Source organism: Camelus bactrianus, chromosome 2 (assembly GCF_048773025.1).
Source record: "Camelus bactrianus isolate YW-2024 breed Bactrian camel chromosome 2, ASM4877302v1, whole genome shotgun sequence".
In the NCBI taxonomy this organism is placed as follows: domain Eukaryota; kingdom Metazoa; phylum Chordata; class Mammalia; order Artiodactyla; family Camelidae; genus Camelus; species Camelus bactrianus.
Window position 1 is genome coordinate 79231898 of NC_133540.1, and position 17247 is coordinate 79249144.

Consider the following 17247-nt stretch of genomic DNA (forward strand, 5'->3'; position numbering starts at 1 on the left):
GTTAGCAAATTCAGAGTCTCACCATCTGCTTCATCCTGCCCCTCATATCACTGTTTACTCTGTCATAGCACACAGATTTTCTTATAGCATGAGCACAGTCTAAAATTACTTTGCCACTCATTTATTAGTTATATTCTCATTTTCTATCTCAAATGAGACTCCAAGAAATAAAAACCTTGTTTACTTTATTCAGGAGAGCTCAGACCTGTTTTTTAGATACCAGATACCAGTAAATATCTTTAATGGATTAACAGAAATTGTATAATATAAAAACTAAATGTTGGTAATGTAATTCAAACATGGATGTTATATAACATTAGAAGCAATAAGAATTGACAATTATTTAAATCTACAACCATTTCCTGTAAGAATTTATAGTGAAAGTATATTACAGGTTGCTTACCTCAAATATTTTATTGATAAGAAAATGACAAGAAAACACATATCTAACAACTTAAGGTAAGCAAACCTAGCCAATATAAGATATTTTACAATAATAATTCCTAAATGACTTACTTTTTATTTTTATAAATTTCTTCTTAATGTTAAACTAATTGATAATGTAAATGTAAATGTAAATATAGGAAAGATTTCTTTATTGGGGTTATTTATTCTATTATATTCTCTGTTGAATTAGCCAATAGATGATTAGACAAAGTATAATAATTCCTTTTACTTAGAGATTCTACCAGGAAGGACAAGAAAACTTGGAAAACAACCTATTTGTTGAATGGATAACAATTAGGAAATCATTGATAGAAGAAGAATGAATTATAAAGAATTTATTGTAGAAATAACATTGATTTCCAGGTCAGTAGAATGATGGGATACACATAAAATTATACTTTGTGATTGTTGTGAACATTTTTTATATTTGACGGAAAAAATAGAATTTTATGGGCACCAATCATTTCTCAAACAGTCCAAAAATATAAACATATGTCTTCTGTAGTCTCAGGAAAATAAATCTGGTATGATTATACATTTGTTTTTTAAAACATACCTGAACTTTTTTTTCTTACATGTTTTAAGCACTGTTATCTAACTACAGTTAAAAATCAAAATCCCGTTTTAAAATGGAACTTCTGCCTCCAAAATGCTTTTTTACATCTTGACGATCAAACCTCCCCTAAAGGAAGGCTAATTATAGGCTTCAGTATGCACCTGGGTGAAAATTAACTTTTAAGCAGCCTTTAGAATAAATGTTTTTTAATTATTATCATTATGCAAAAGCTGCATAAATGCTTTTAATTGTACTTATAAAGTAACATTTGCTATAATCACCTCTAATATCCAAGAGCAACCACAAGGGTTTTTTTTTTCTTTTTTTTTTTTAAATAAAAATAGAAAGAACCCTCATTATTGATTCACAGGTCATTTTACTTTATGAGCACAAATGTTATAACTGAAATATATCAACTGCAAAAGTGTAACATGTGCTCAGTGACAGTTACTTAAAATTGAACTTAAATATCTTGAAAATACATTTAATTACAAGATTAAAGGTCAATATACAAGATATTCAACTATAGTGTTGAATTTTGTGATTTGATTACCCTTTGATATTAAGCATAACATTTTTATAGAGAAGTAAGATTGAACATGCACATTTAAAAATAAGAATATGTTTCATTTATTTGAAAAATATTTGATGCTACCAAATTTTATTGTCTCTTTTAAGAAATATTGCTTAAAATTGCTGCCTGTGTGTATGAGTTAGTGAATAAGTTTTTTTTCATTTTTTTACTATTAATGGAATTATAGTCATTTTCAGTTGTGGTAAATACACATAAAATTGACCACATTAACAATTTTTAAGTGTACAAGTTCAGTGACATTAATTATACTCATATTGTTGTACAACCATCACCACCATCCATCTCCAGAACTTTTTCAGCATCCCAAATCAAAACTCTATATCCATTAAACAACAACTACCCATCCCCTTCTTTCTCCAGCCCCTGGCAACCCCTATTCTACCTTCTGTCTCTAAGAATTTCTGCTCTAGGTCCCTCATATAATTGGAATAATACTAGATTTGTCTTTTTCACACATGTTGTAGGATGTCTCAGAACTCCCTTTTTAAGGATGAATAATATTCCATTGTATAGATACACCATATTTTGTTTACCCATTCATTCATCAGTGGATAATGGGTTGTTATGAATATGCTTGTTTGAGTGTCAGTGTTCAATGATTTTCATTTTCAAAGAGTCACACTAACTACTGTGTTGAGATTAGATAGTAGATGTCAATACTAGAAGCTGGAGACCAGGTAAGGGGCTAGATGAGCGTTGATGGTGAGAGAAAATGGTAGTGGTGGAGGAAGTGAGAAGTTATCAAACTCTGATTGGATCTCAAAGATAATGCTGGCCTCTGGGCTGAAGCAGTGGGCATTTTTCTGTGCATTCTTTCTTTCAAGGCTAGCATCTGATACAGTGAAATTTACTTCTTTCAACTTTCTATGGGAAGTCAGAAAGTGATACTTCTAGAGAAACCTGGTTGTTTATCTATAGAGAGACTGACAAAAGTGCTAAGCAGTCTTCAGTCCTATTTCAACCAGCTAGAGGCCTGAAAAATTTCTCAGGGTGCCAGAAAACTTGAACAAAACACCAAAAAAGTTTAATTTTAACCATTTGAGAATAAGTTTTGTTTCCACAAAACTTTTGCTAAAAGACAAAATGCGCTAAGTGTCGTAAGGGTATATTTTTATTCAAACTTAGCCAGAAATTAAAAACAAAACAAACCAACAAACAAACAAACCACGTGCAAACAAACCAAAAACACCTTTAAAGTGGCAGCTTGAGCTACAATTGATGAAGGGGTGGGGAAGACAGGTAAGAGGCTATAATAATATGGAGTGAGGTAGCAGCTGTTTCAACTTTTGTTCTTTTGTTTTTCTTTCGATTTATTTCCCTCTCCAGCTACTTTTTATAAGAAATGTGCAAAAGACGGAGATGTGGTATTTTAAAAACACTGTCTCCAATTTTTATTTTTGAATAGAAAAAGTAATATTCCAGACAATTATTTAAAATTTATCCATCAATGATTAGATTAACTGTGATGCTTCTTTTTAATATCATATGTAATCACAATTCTAGTATCTGTCAGAAAGTTTTAAAGTTAATTTATTAAATCTTGACTGCTTAATTATGTTCATAAAATTTAAATATGTTATTGACTATATTATGTGCAAAACTGTAGGCTGCCAGGCTCATAACTGTTACACTAAATGATTTGGAGGTAGAAGCTAAGATCTTTGATCTGTGATTATATTTTTCCTCTACTGCTTATGATTATTTCCCATCCCCTGGAATGGGGACTTCATTAGTAAAGATATAGTAAGTTCTGTTTTGATAAGGGGAAGATTTATGTGAAAATTCATTTTCCTTGTGGTCTAGTCTACTTTGAGTAGTTTCATCCTCCTGAAGACTCCTTAAACCAATTCATGTAGAGATATGTAGAAGAGAATTACTAAACACCAAGTAACCCAAAGTAAACTGATAGGTAACCCAATCTTTGAAGATATCATCAGGCATTAATTCACAGATCTATGCATTTCTCAAAAGAAATGTTTATGGTATATTTTATATGCCAGCCATTAATGGTATATTTTCTATTTTTAAACTTTCTGTGGTGTTTTTTTAAATTTATAAGTAGTATGCTCTACAAAAGTGATAGAGTGAAAAAATGGAGAGCAAATGCATTCTAAGATATAATGGAGAAATGGCCTGAGAGGAGACTGATCATTTGAACCAGGATATTGAATACAACCAGGGAAGATAATTTTTAACAGGAAAATACAAGTTGTGGTAATTCCATTCCTTTATATCTCATGTAGCCCAAAGAATAAAAGAACAAAACCAGAAAATGTTAGTATTCTTTTCATACGTGTTTTTAATTAATTTCAATTAATTCTACTAATGATTTTATTGTTATGAATTATGTTGGCTTCTAAATAAGTAAACTATCTAAAAAGCAGAGGCTGCATTATTACATTTTCTTCTCTTATCTACTGTTTGCCCACAGCTGACATTTAGTTCCTTTAACAAATTTATCAATGAATAGAGTAGGAAAATTTGAATGTTAAGTGGCAGTATCTTAGTACTGTTTCCCAGTTACATGGCTGATAATAACATTTAACTTGTTCCTTAAACTACAAAACTGCTTCTTGACCAATCCCATATTACTTTAATGATGATATCATGTATATACATACCTCATTTAAATTAGAAATAAGGCCTATTTGTCTTTCTCTATTGAAAACGTGGATTTGTGAATGCTAATATCATCATAATCTTTAATTTTCATAAAAATCGTAGTTGTTGAAAATACACATACAAGAATTTTAGAATTCGAGGATGTAAGTGCATTTTATTTATAAGATGAGGATACTGGCACTTTGGGAGAATATAGTATAATGAAGCATATTTAGGATGGCATATTATGTTATGACAAATATGATTCCATGCTATTTTACTGAATGGGTATTAGTGAATTAAAGTTTGTTGTCTTCCCATGAGATATTTTAATATTTTACATTTGGGAATGATAATAACGTTTTTAAAGGAGTGCTTTTGTTATTTCTTAAATAGTCGTTCACATAAACTCTCACAGAATGCATATAGACCTACTTTTACCAAGGATATTATGTCATATATGTATATATCTAAGAACTTTAATGAGGATATTTTGATATATGTATATCTATCTATCTATCTAGAGAGAGAGATTTATGTCAGAGAATTGGAAAGTCTCTAGAAATTAACCAATCTAAACAACCCCAATTTAAATATGAAGAGACTAAGAATTTCTTTTAAATATATAATATGTATTTAATTTTTGTCAGTTATATCCTTGTCAAAATATATATGCATATTCACATATACACTCATATACACATGCATACAGCCTTGGAGAAGACATAGGAATTTAAAAGTGTAAAAATAAAGCAAAAATATCTTTACACTTTACATCTCAAAGTTCCAATGCACTCTCTTTTTATCATCACATATAATCCATTGAAAAATATATATTTCAATATATATATTCATATATAAATGTGATTTATTCATTTATGACTGTTAAAATTCCAGAATAATATACAATGTATATATTATGAATAAGTAAGGTACATGGCTAATTACAACTATTTAACTTTTAATATAGGTAGAATTTTCATAAGAAATTGATCTCTTAGCATAAGATACTTGATACTTCTCAGTAACATATTGAACAATAAGAAAAAAGTTTAATTGCTGTCAAAATAATATATAGAATTTGAGTGATTTACAACTTTTAAAAATATTTACCTTAGAATTCAGGTATTTTAAATTGTCCTAAGCAAATTGTATTATGAAATATTTAATGAAGTAAGATTTCATAAAGATCAATCCCTTGCAAACATATTGGATGCTATTTTTCATTAGTCATATTATAATTTCTACTTTTCATTTGTCTGAAGTTTATTACTCTAAATTTAGCTAGGTACTACCATTTTATATTTTTACTCAGAAAAATTTCTGTTATTTGTGAATTTCTGAAACACAATAGGCAACCATCATTCATCAAGTTTGATTTAGTGAGTCCATATACTACTTTTCTGTATATGAGATAAGATCACTTATTTTTTTCTTACAATATAAATGGAATCATTGCCGATTTCCTACGCATGTAAGAATTGAATTTCTTCAGGTAAATCTTATGTTTCTTTTGTGCCCACAAAGACATCTGGATACTCACTAGAAGTGTAAAAATTCCAACTAGAAGAAAAAAGATATAATCATTCATTCTCTTATTTTTATGATGAATACAGCAAGTTATATTAGAAACAACTATCATATATAGCTCTTAAAATATTTATCAAATGCTGCATAGTTCTCTATCAATTTTCTTTACTCACATTTATCTTCTAGTATAATATACATTCAATCAATCAATGGTTAAATAGACATAAAAAGTTCATAGAGATTAAAATAAATCTATATTTTTTATGTCTCACTGCCACAAAATACTCCCAAATAAGGAGTTTAAAAAACTCATTGAATTTTTAAATAATAGTTTTCCATATGCTTATAAAATACCTCTACATATACATACACACATATGACAAACCACATTAATTGTAATCCAGATTTTTGTGCAGTTGAACAAAGAATGGATGAAATGGACAGAACATATATCCCTTCTAATACATGCATTTCATAGCAATTTGACTTTTTCCTCTGTGTTAAAATGACCAGTTTTCAATATTACTCATACTCCCAGCCTTCCCTTCACAGACACATATGAATGCTTGAAGACATAGTATGTACAAGTCTGTGAGCATGTACAAGAGAGTTTCAAGTGAAGTGTATTAATATTACTGCTTCTTTTTAACAAAACTTTGTTTCTCAATAAATATATTTGCATTTTCTAGCTTGGGTTAAGCCACAGCTACACAGAGATGCATATTAAATAAAGTTTCAACATATTTTAATACTGCTAAAAAGTTCAAAATAAAATAAAAGCATAACATCCCCTTACAAATATGACTAATTCTAATACTATAGCAACTTGTCCTCAGAAACCAAGTATCTTAAAGGTGTATTTACTTCAATTAATTATGAGTAAACCTAAGTCTTACCTGGCAGTGTTTGCGTCATGACTGTGAAACTAATCCATGATCCAATCTGTTAGATCGAAACATAACAAATATTTACTTGTTCACTAGTGGCATTAAATAGGCAATTAAAAAAAATTAAAACACAGTAGAAAAATTATAAGTAGAAATACATATCCCAAAGATAATTATTTCATTGTTAAATATGATAAAGCCATTAAATAATCCCATAAAACAGTGTCATATTCATAAGAAATGAAAGATAATGTTCTAAAAATGTTGATTAAAAAATAAAACCCTGAAACTTCTCAGGATATTTTATATGACAATTGTAAAATTTTCTTTAAATATAGATTAATATATGTACAAATATTATTTATTCTGCAGAGAAAATTATGGTTGAATAATTTCAATTTTCTATGCCTATAGCAAATTGAAATCTATATCATCATCTATATTTCTGTCTATTCTATGCCTGTATCTATGGTAAAACCTATATGTATAATGATATCATATATGATAACACTTATAACATATATTAACCTATAATACATGTAAATACATAAACACATGTATTTAGTATATCATCAAATAAAGTTCAGTTACTTGCATATGTAAATAACATACCTCATAGGTGTAGTTAGGACAGGAAACCAGGAAAAACATCCATGTAAAGGGGTTATAATTTGGAGTTGGGAAACAGGCATTATTTCCTTTTAAAAAGGAGTAAAATGTCAATGATGTTCCATATTGCAAATCTGATCACATGTTGTATAGGTCTGAGTTCCCTAGAACAACTATATACCATGTGAAATGTCATCATATATTTATAAAAACTATTTTCACAAATTACTTCAGAAGACACCGATTTTCAAATGGTACGACCTTTTGACTCAAATAGAATACCTATGGTTTTCTGACCATGTCTACAGCTATGTTGCTGTGAAATTAACCACAATAATCAGTTCTTTAAGTTTCTAAATAAAGTTATATATAAACATTACTTCGTATATTTGTATACTTTGTAATAGTTGCAGCAATATTGCATACTGAGATTCATAAATGCATTTTAACAATTGCATGCCTCTTCCTATTCATTAGTGTCAAAGAAGATATTGTTGGTTGAGATTTTTAAATATCTTAAAACCCTCTATTAAATTAGTGAAAATCCAAAGTGAGTTTTATAAGGATGTCATTTAAATCAGAAAAGTGCGAAAATCTCTCATAAGAGGATTACAATGAATATCAGTGTAGTTAATATTCAGAAATACCACATAAATTATTTCTTCTCAGTAATCAGGGTTGTCATTTACAGCTCTCATTATATTTAGCATATTGTATTTTGATTTTTGTTAGTTGCTTTTTGCCTTTCGAATTTTGTTCAAGAAACATTTAGATAACAAATTTCCAATGGTTTCAAGTTGAACTTTGAGCTGTGATATTTTAAAATAAATATGAACTATAAAATTACTATTCTCCATAGCAAGATTTAATCAGATATCACATCAAATAATCTTTCAGTTATAATACTAAAGTCATAATGAAATGTCAGTATGTTGTTTTCAAAATTGTGACTACTGTTGAATTTGTTAAAGTAAAAAATTTATTGGGCACTATGCAGATTTCATGCACTGCTCATTTCAAGATAAAGACATATATGTATGCCATTTAAGTAGTACAGATTCTCTTGGTAACATTTATGTAAACGCCTTTAAGTAACTTCCATTTATTTATCAATAGAAAGGTAATTGAGGAACCTACCCACATTATAGGAACTGAATTTCAGAGGTAGAATTTGCACACAAGATAATCTAGGTTAAAGCCAGTTTATGACTGATAAGCCACTGGAGGTAGTGGAATGATCAGTGTCCACAAATACCAATTTCTTCCAGATGTCATTTGTAGATTAAATAACCAATATGTTTTATGACACAGAAAAACATTATATAGGTATTTTCTAAAGTGTATATAGTTGCTATTAATTATAATAATATATGTTTATAAGTTACTAATTTAATATTTACATTTCTGTGATATGCTTTCTCAACCCATAGTTACTATTTATAATAGAGCTTCAGTTAAGTTGAAGTTAAAGGTTTTTTTTGTTTGTTTGTTTGTTTTTTTAACATTACAATGCTGCACCACCCATATTCTTCTTGAGGCATAAAGGATTTATCCCAAAAAAAATATTCTGGAAAGTGTTTCATATGCTTCACCAGACTGCCAGAAATGTGCAAGACAAGAAAATGTGAAGAAATTCAGACAGATGTTAAAACAAACTTGAAGAGACAAACAGACCTTTACTACTTAGTTATCTGTTTTTTCATATTTTTAAATGAGATTTTGTGTGTGTGTGTGTGTGTGTGTGTACATAGATACTTCATTTTAGAGAAACCATTATTAGGGAATATAATTTAGTTCAAATATTTGGAAAATTTAAGCATACAAAGACAAGAAGTAGAGAATAGTATTCTCAAATGTTTCCAACAATTGCTTTAAAAATAGTAATTAATAGAATTCACTCTAGAGAAGATTAAAAAAGAGACTAACCTGTGTGATTGGGATGAGCCAACACAACATTGATGAAATGGTTTCCAGCTTCACAAATCTGCAAAATATTTCAACCTTTTCAGTGTGATATACATGTGCCTTATTAAAAATACATTTTATAGATATACAAATATCCATGTAATATATTAATTCCAAATATCCCCAAATATATATTATTACTCTAATTGTGGGAAGAGGAAATTTTGTATTATAATAATAAAAGAAGCTATTGTGGATAGATATAGAATCATAGGAATGAGTCACCTTGATTTAGAGATTTTGAAGATATTTTTGACCCTTTTAGACAGCTATGATCAAATTCCCATGTTTATCAGATCCTGCTGATTATCTGCTTTGTACTTGTTACAATAAATAAATTTTTATGGTGTGAAGAGGCAAGTTATATCACTGAAGATAGATTTGGCATAGGTTTACATATTCTAAATTTATTAACACAGTAGCAACCCTTCTATTGCAAGGGTAGTATGGTTCCCAGCTGGTTTTAGCTTAGTTTAGAAAATCTGTTGTAAGCAGTACTGCCCCACAAAGACACTTACTGCTTGTCTATCACCTGACCCCTTGGTCATGTTTAGTAGGCATTATGACCCTCTAAGAAGCTCAAGTGTTAACGTTCCCCTGGGCTAATAGGGTTTGAATTTGTAACGTGTATCCTCTGAAGTTAAAACCCTTTCCTTTGTCTGTCATATATGCTTTACCTGATTTAACATAAAATGTATATTCAACATACAAATAACATGTTATTAATAACAAGTTATGTTATCCAAAATATTGTTTAGAATCATTCCACTTTTCACCAAATGATAAACTGTATCCCATAAGTTGAGCACTCTCAACTCAATGGCTTTAGTGCTATAAATCTCTTAAAATATATCTGATTTTGCTCTTTTTCTTTTCAACAATTTCTGAATTCCTTTCTTCGTATATAATTATATTTCTGTAAACTTTTAATTTCTAGGTGGTTCTAACATTGAATAACTGGCATATATTTCTACACCGTAAATTTTAGGAAAGAAATACATTGAAAGAGAAAACAAAACTCCATTTGTCGTCACCTAAAACTGTTATACAAAAAGTCATTTGGAATAATCAACTTCACTAGGTTGATTCTCCCAGAAGATAATATTAGAACATACACCAAATAAATTAAAATAACATTTGAAGTGCCGGAAAATCATATGATTGTTAGCATTCATATTTTTGCACAAATTAATTGTAGAAGAGGCTTCCAATTTCTCAAGTTACCATTAGAAAGAGAAGATTAAATTTTCAGAATTTTCAGATCATTATTTTCAGTTGAAATTATTTGCATGAGTAAATGTGATTAAGAGTAGGTCTTTTGCTGGATGGCCCTGTGTTTGAATCCTGAGTCTTTCACTTAGTCGTTGCTATTGATTAAATGATTTAAATTTTGAAATTTTCCTTCTTCACCTAAGTGCAAATTTTAATTCCTGTTTCATAGAGATTTTATAGTGATTAAATGAAATCAAGTACCTGACATATTAATTGCTCAATTAAATTATTCTGATAATTTTAGTTACCAATGTAATCAATTAAAACTTCTTTAGAGAATTGTTCTGCATTGATCTCACTTCTCTAAGTTTCTGTATTGCATATTGTCAGCACCACAAAACACATAATTTGTTATAATGTTATATTTGTGTAGGTTTCAGTTAGACCACTAGAGTAGTCTTATCATAATTTATCATTAGGTGTTCTTTATCCCACTCCCCCCCCCAAAAAAACATAATGTGTACTAAAATAAGAAATATGAGAGAAGAGGATAAAAAACTGATAAATGAATAAGCCATATTTTTCATTTTGCTACCTACTGATGAAATGCTTACCTATGTATGTTCTAGGGGCAAAAAAGCACTGACTCTGTCTATATGCTTGGAAGTTCTTAGTTTATCATTAACCTAGCAACTTCCTATTGAATTTTAAAGAGAAATTGTGACAATCTGTAATTTTTACCTTAAGCACTGGCTTTCGAATTCTAGGTAATAAGTGAGTTCAATACAGGTTGCAGTACTAGTTGATCTAGATAAAAGTGGTTGATTTAATTTCCTCTTGGGTCAGTGCTTACTAACATTAGAAAATTCTGTCAGTGCTATAAAACTCAATATGTGGTTTTATCACTGATTTAAATTCCAGGGACACATTAAATTTGAAACATTGGAATATTTCTTAGCATGATTACATACTTCTCCTGGGTTGATTCTTACCCAAATTAGATGTCTTCATTTAGTATATTGGATATTAACACAACAATTTCATAAATAGCATTTGGGGAAGTTGCTGACGTTACTTTTGACTTTATATTACTTAAATTATAAATTATCTTAGATAATAAAATGTATCGATACTATCTACTATGAACTATGTATGGCCCCTATGTAACACATATGACAAAAACAATTGTAGATGATAAATATACAGAAACATAAAAAAATAAGGAGACAATGTCCAGATATATTGAGAGAGAAATAATATTCAAACATTATATCCAAAACAAGCATGATTCTCCTCATTATAATAGTGGAACAAGTAAATTTGAAAATATTTCTGTTGGGTTGCTCATATATGAACTGATCATTTGCAACAATCTTACTTTTTTCAAAAAGTTTAATCTAATTAAAAATAAGTTTGTATTTTTTAAAACAACTCACAGAGAGATGCAACCCACAGATATTACCAGAATTGCCTGAGTTGTAAAGAACAAGATGGCATAGATTTTAAAAATCATTGTTGTACAAAAATGTGAGTATACGTAACATTACTGAACTGTACACTAAAAATGGTTAAGATGGTAAATGTCTGCTATTTTTTAACTACAATTAAAAGTAAGAGTAGTCACTAGGTAAAGTATTTAAAGTGAGAAAGAACTTTAGAGTGGTAAATAATAAAAATTCAAATGGACTTAAATCTGGATGCATATGGTGGCTTAAAGCAAGTGAAAAATATTTATGCTTTATTTTATATAAACTTTATTGAGTAATTTGACTACTTGTTACTTCTCAATAGCATTCATTTGAAAAATAGCAGAGTGTTGATTCAATATTCTACTTTCCCTCAGCATTATCGTTATATGGATAAATATGAAATATGAAATTTTTAGCTAATTAAAAATTAGTTTTTTATATGGAAAAATCATCTTTTAAAATGTTTTGATTCAGAACATAATCAAAACATTTTTCCTTTTTCAGCATCTTCTGTACTCTCAGTTCTTTGAGGTTTCAATTTTATCTTTAATCAGTACAACTAAATATTTAATAATGTACAGTGTGGGGAATGTCAAATTTTAATAAACCACAGTGGACTTTGGTTAATATATTAGAAGTTATATATTATACATCACATCATATTCTACAGATTTTTCTGAAAACATGCCCAATTAAATCCTGCTGTATCCAGACTGAAAGACATGATTGGAACAGAAAATAGAAAATTTCAGCAGTAAGATTCTTTTTGTTTACTACTAGGTGCAGTAGTCTCCCCTTATCTTCAGTTTCATTTTTTGCAGTTTCAGTTACCCATTGTCATTTGTGGTCTAAATATATTAAATTGAAAATTCTGGAAATTCACAATTCATAAACTTTAAATTGCCCACCATTCTGAGTAGCATGATGAAATCTTAGGCCATTTCACTGTGTTTGGACATTTTCTTAATATGTTTATAAATTAAACTTTGTTATAGGCATGAAGGTTAAGGAAAAAACATAGCATATGTAACGTTCATACTATCCAAGCTTTCAGGCAATTGCTGAAGGTCTTCGAGTGTATCTCCCACAGAAAAGGGGAGACAATGGTATTGTGCCTCACTCAGTAGCATGTTGGCATTGTAACAAAGATTCCAGTGACCGATGACCAAAACAAAGGATTGAAGGAGACGAACTTGCAGGGATATATAATTTATATATTGTTCTTTCTTAAAAGTTTCATCATATTAAGCATTCTCTACTTTAAATAAGTGAAAATAAGTGTCAAAAAAACCCCAAAACCCTAATACAGAATTTGTAGTCATCAAGTGGTCAGGCTGTCATATTGCAAAGTAAAATCCTCTTCGTTTCCACAGTAAAAACAAGTCATCTTTGTTCAATGATTTTATATTTTTAGAGGAATGAACATAATAGTCATCTTATTTCTGCATATCTATTATTCCCTTCAGTTTTATATAAATTATTATTAATTATTGGCAGCTCTAATACCTAATATTGTTATCATTTAAGCAATGTGATAGTCATTTTACTAATTCATTTGAAATGCAGAAATCTGCCAAAATATGTCTAACACCCATAAGCTTGTTTGAGATTCAGCTATTTTTATTTTCTCTAGTAATAGTGATGGTAATAACAATAATTACAATTTTGTTTTATTTATTTTAACTTAATATTTCAAGAATAAGGAAACTTCAGGTTAAATATATGATTACAGGAAGTTTCACCTGTAATACATATCAACTATTCTGATCTTGGGACGTTAACGTATACCTTAAGGGATAAATCATATCACATAGACTGAAATACTATTTGATATAATAAACCAATATTACACTGTTTCAGCATTCATTGTCTTATAATTTATATTACTATGATCATAAAATTATAGAACTACATACATTTATTAAATGTTCCTAGATATGGTAAAGTTCCTAGATAAGATATGATATATTGTTCCCAGAATCCTCTCCACTAATTACTGTTCTATGCACAAGGTCCTTTTCAGCTAATTGTTACAAGAGAAGGTGTGACTTCTTGATAAGAGCCTAATTTATTACTTCCCCAAGATTTTCCATTTTGATAATAAAAATACAAACTTAACCTAAATGACTGAATAACTAATGGTGGGAATGAAGGTACAGAGGTAAAACCAGGAAGAAAAATTATTTTCAGCACTCTGCAAACCATGTCTTATGAGTTATTATCTATTCCTTCATTTCCTACATTATTAAAGACAGTAAGAAAGGCAAGAAAAAAATTCTTTTTCTCATGAAACTCTCAATGTACAAAAAATTGAAAAATCATAATTGCTTCTGGGGAGCAAAACTAAAGTTGAGAGTCGATGAAGGAAATAGGATTGTTAATTATATAAAATATATAGTGTTTTGCAATGGTGAGTTTGGTGTTCTGTGGATAAAGTTGGGTTCAGAGGATTAAGGGGGTCATAGAACTATGAAGAGGCGGGATTATAGTGTATCTCCACAGTACTTACAGCAGAAAAACCAAGTTACATCCAGATGTTATGGAGAAGGATATTCTGAAGTCTTTATAAATTTGCATATATTTGATTCTACTTGTTTGATTTTTTTCCTTGTAGATTTTGTGATACCAGGATATATTCAAGGAAGGAAAGTTATGTTGAAAGTCAGAAAGAATTTATAAAAAAAAAAAAGAAGTGATAGAATACTTCTTATAATACATTGTAAGCATTGCAAAACCTACCAAAATCAAAGATTTTACACAAAGAATCATTACCTGATTTTAGAAAATACACATTGTAAAGTGTCTTGTTTTATTTGCAATATACTTTGGTTAGTATATTAGGGAACACGATAGTAGTAGAAATAAAACAGAGGGAGCAGAAGAGAGTATTACAATTGTTGATGGTTAGTCCACAAAAGGGATGATTCACACAATAATAATTAAGAATTAGCTGTAATTGTATTCAACAAAGTTCTAACATATTATCTTCTTACCAAATGGTAATCTGGCTCTACATAACAACAGAAATGAAAACAACTTTAAATGAATGTGTTTTTCTTCTGTGTTGAAGCAGTGTGAGATCAGTAAATGAAAACAGAAATTTCTCAAACATAATATTTTATTAGTAAAAAAAAATTAGCACTTGCATATATGATATGCAACTTTCTGGTTGAATTTTATACAAGATTTCTTTTTACACCTTTATTGTGGTATGATTCCTGTATAGTAAACTACACGTTGAAACCACCACCACAATCAAGATAGCTAACATTTCAATCACTCCCCAAGAGGTGCAAACAAGATTAATCCATGAATTTCCCCTTTGTTCCTTCTATATAATAATTGATTCTACATAATGTTATGTATGCTAGGCATCTTCAATTTAAGTGATTATATATAAACTCAGTCAACTCATTATTTGTTATATTCTGTATTAGAATCAATTTCTTAAAATTTATCTTACTATCATATTTTATTTCTAAAAGTTGAATGTCTTGCTTGCATTGATTATTATTGAGAAGCCACAGAACTAGCAGGCCTTCCTTTTTAATTTGTCATCACAATTTGTGATTTTAACAGTCATGGTGGACCTTTAGTCTCATTTCTAAATTTCAATTTGCAGTGGAACAAAATTGCATTCAAAATTTGACTTTCAAATAATATTTTTTCCATATATTTAGTACTATCTATAATTAAAAGCACAGGTTATTTTCTTATCTTAATTTTGGTCTATGATTAAAACATACTGCTTCTTATGTGCTTGGACTTGTGGAATTAAAGTTATCACATTTACTTACTATGTCTGTATTGGACATAGTCTATGCAGAGTACTAACCTATATTTGTGTAATTTGGCATCTTGGCCCCTACAAGACAGCAATTGTGATAAAAGATTCCTATTTGCCTAGTTCTTTTTATTATTGTTTAATAAACATTTTCCAATGGGTGATATATAAAATATCATTGATTAATAAAGACATGTATGAGGAGGAGGCCCTAGTAGCTTGACAAAAAGAGCAGTTTTTAAAAGTCTTCAGAGGAAAGTATATATAGCAAACTACTAGAATTTCAATTATTTCCAGTTAGGACTCTTTTCATTTTTTAAGAAAAATATTATAGCTATGATGGCATATAATGATTTAGAAAGCTACAAATTTTAAGAAAATTATTGTTTTATACTAGAGCCATAGATTTATAACTATATCACATTTGAGAAAAGGAGGAAAGCAAGACTGTTATATAAAATGGAAGTTGTGTAAATATTTTCAAGTGTCATTGTAAATATTATATAATATTATGCAAATATTGTGTTATGTAAATTTCTTTCACTAATGAGTTAATTGAGTTTGCACATAATCACCTAAATGACAGTAAACAAGTTGCAAAAAAAAAAGTAGGATATAATAATAGGAAAGAAGGAAAATGTGAGAAACAATTAGGCATTAATCTAAAAATGTATCTGAATAAGTAGCAAGTATGTGTTTATTATTTTTTAATCCATTATTTCATTCTTCCATTTGCTCAAATTTACTGAACAGTTAATATACAGAAAACATTAGGCTCAGAACAATATAGATTAGCGATGAAGGCATCAAAATAAATAAATTGTACGATTGCTGTCTATAAACAGTATACACACATGGAAAATTAAAAGGTGGTGATATATTTATGACATATTTGCTTAAAAATTCTAAACAAAATAATTTGTGTCATTAAAGCAAGTAGGGAGCTCCTACTTTGTAGGATACTAGGTGTAAAAAAGATAAAAGCATAACCTGCCCCTCTCACAGCCAACACAGTAGTGGATGTTATTAACCAAATTATTGATTATGTATATATGTACATGCATACAGGTTCATATAAGAGTTTTTCATAAAGTGTAGTGTTATAATTTGTGCCTTGTACAAAATGGTGGGGTATAAGTTGTTCAATACAAACTTTACAAAGGATCTGGACATGTGCATGAATCATGAGAGTTTATCAGTGTATCACGGGCAGGAATAGCGCAGTTAATCTTTCAAGGGTAGGAATGAGGAAAAACAAGAATAAGGAATGAAAGCATGCAATTATGTGGTATATGGAGCCAAATATCTATCTAATAAAATAATGCATTTCAGAAATAATAAATAGTCTGTTGTACTCAGATTGATTTATATCAGATTCAAACAATATGTATGTAAAGTTAAATGGAATGAGCTAAAGACCTGAACTGAGAACAATAAGTAAAGAGCCCCATTTCATTAAAAAAAATGAACTTTGTTTTCATCCAGAATTACTCAACAATTACACCAAAGTGGTTTTTGGATGATCATCAGGTAGACTTGTAAAACTTTTTATTCTTAGAAGTCCGTCCGTAAGTTGGTAAATGTGCAGATAA

The 17247-nt window shown here is 29.2% G+C and overlaps 1 protein-coding gene across 5 annotated transcripts in view; it reads right to left on the reverse strand.

The window, feature by feature from the left end:
* Positions 1-17247, reverse strand: part of TECRL (trans-2,3-enoyl-CoA reductase like) — a 107591-nt gene that overhangs the window by 15768 nt on the left and 74576 nt on the right. For 3 of the 5 annotated variants that reach the window (XM_045504695.2, XM_074344102.1, XM_045504697.2), the window contains exons 9-12: positions 9152-9209; positions 7229-7314; positions 6626-6671; positions 5743-5762 (exon numbers count right to left, since the gene is read on the reverse strand). In XM_045504695.2, the coding sequence (XP_045360651.1) occupies positions 5743-5762; positions 6626-6671; positions 7229-7314; positions 9152-9209 (210 nt within the window). Of the gene's footprint in view, positions 1-561; positions 5763-6625; positions 6672-7228; positions 7315-9151; positions 9210-17247 lie in introns of those variants that run through there. The other 2 variants (XM_045504698.2, XM_010967534.2) reach the window with 2 other exon arrangements.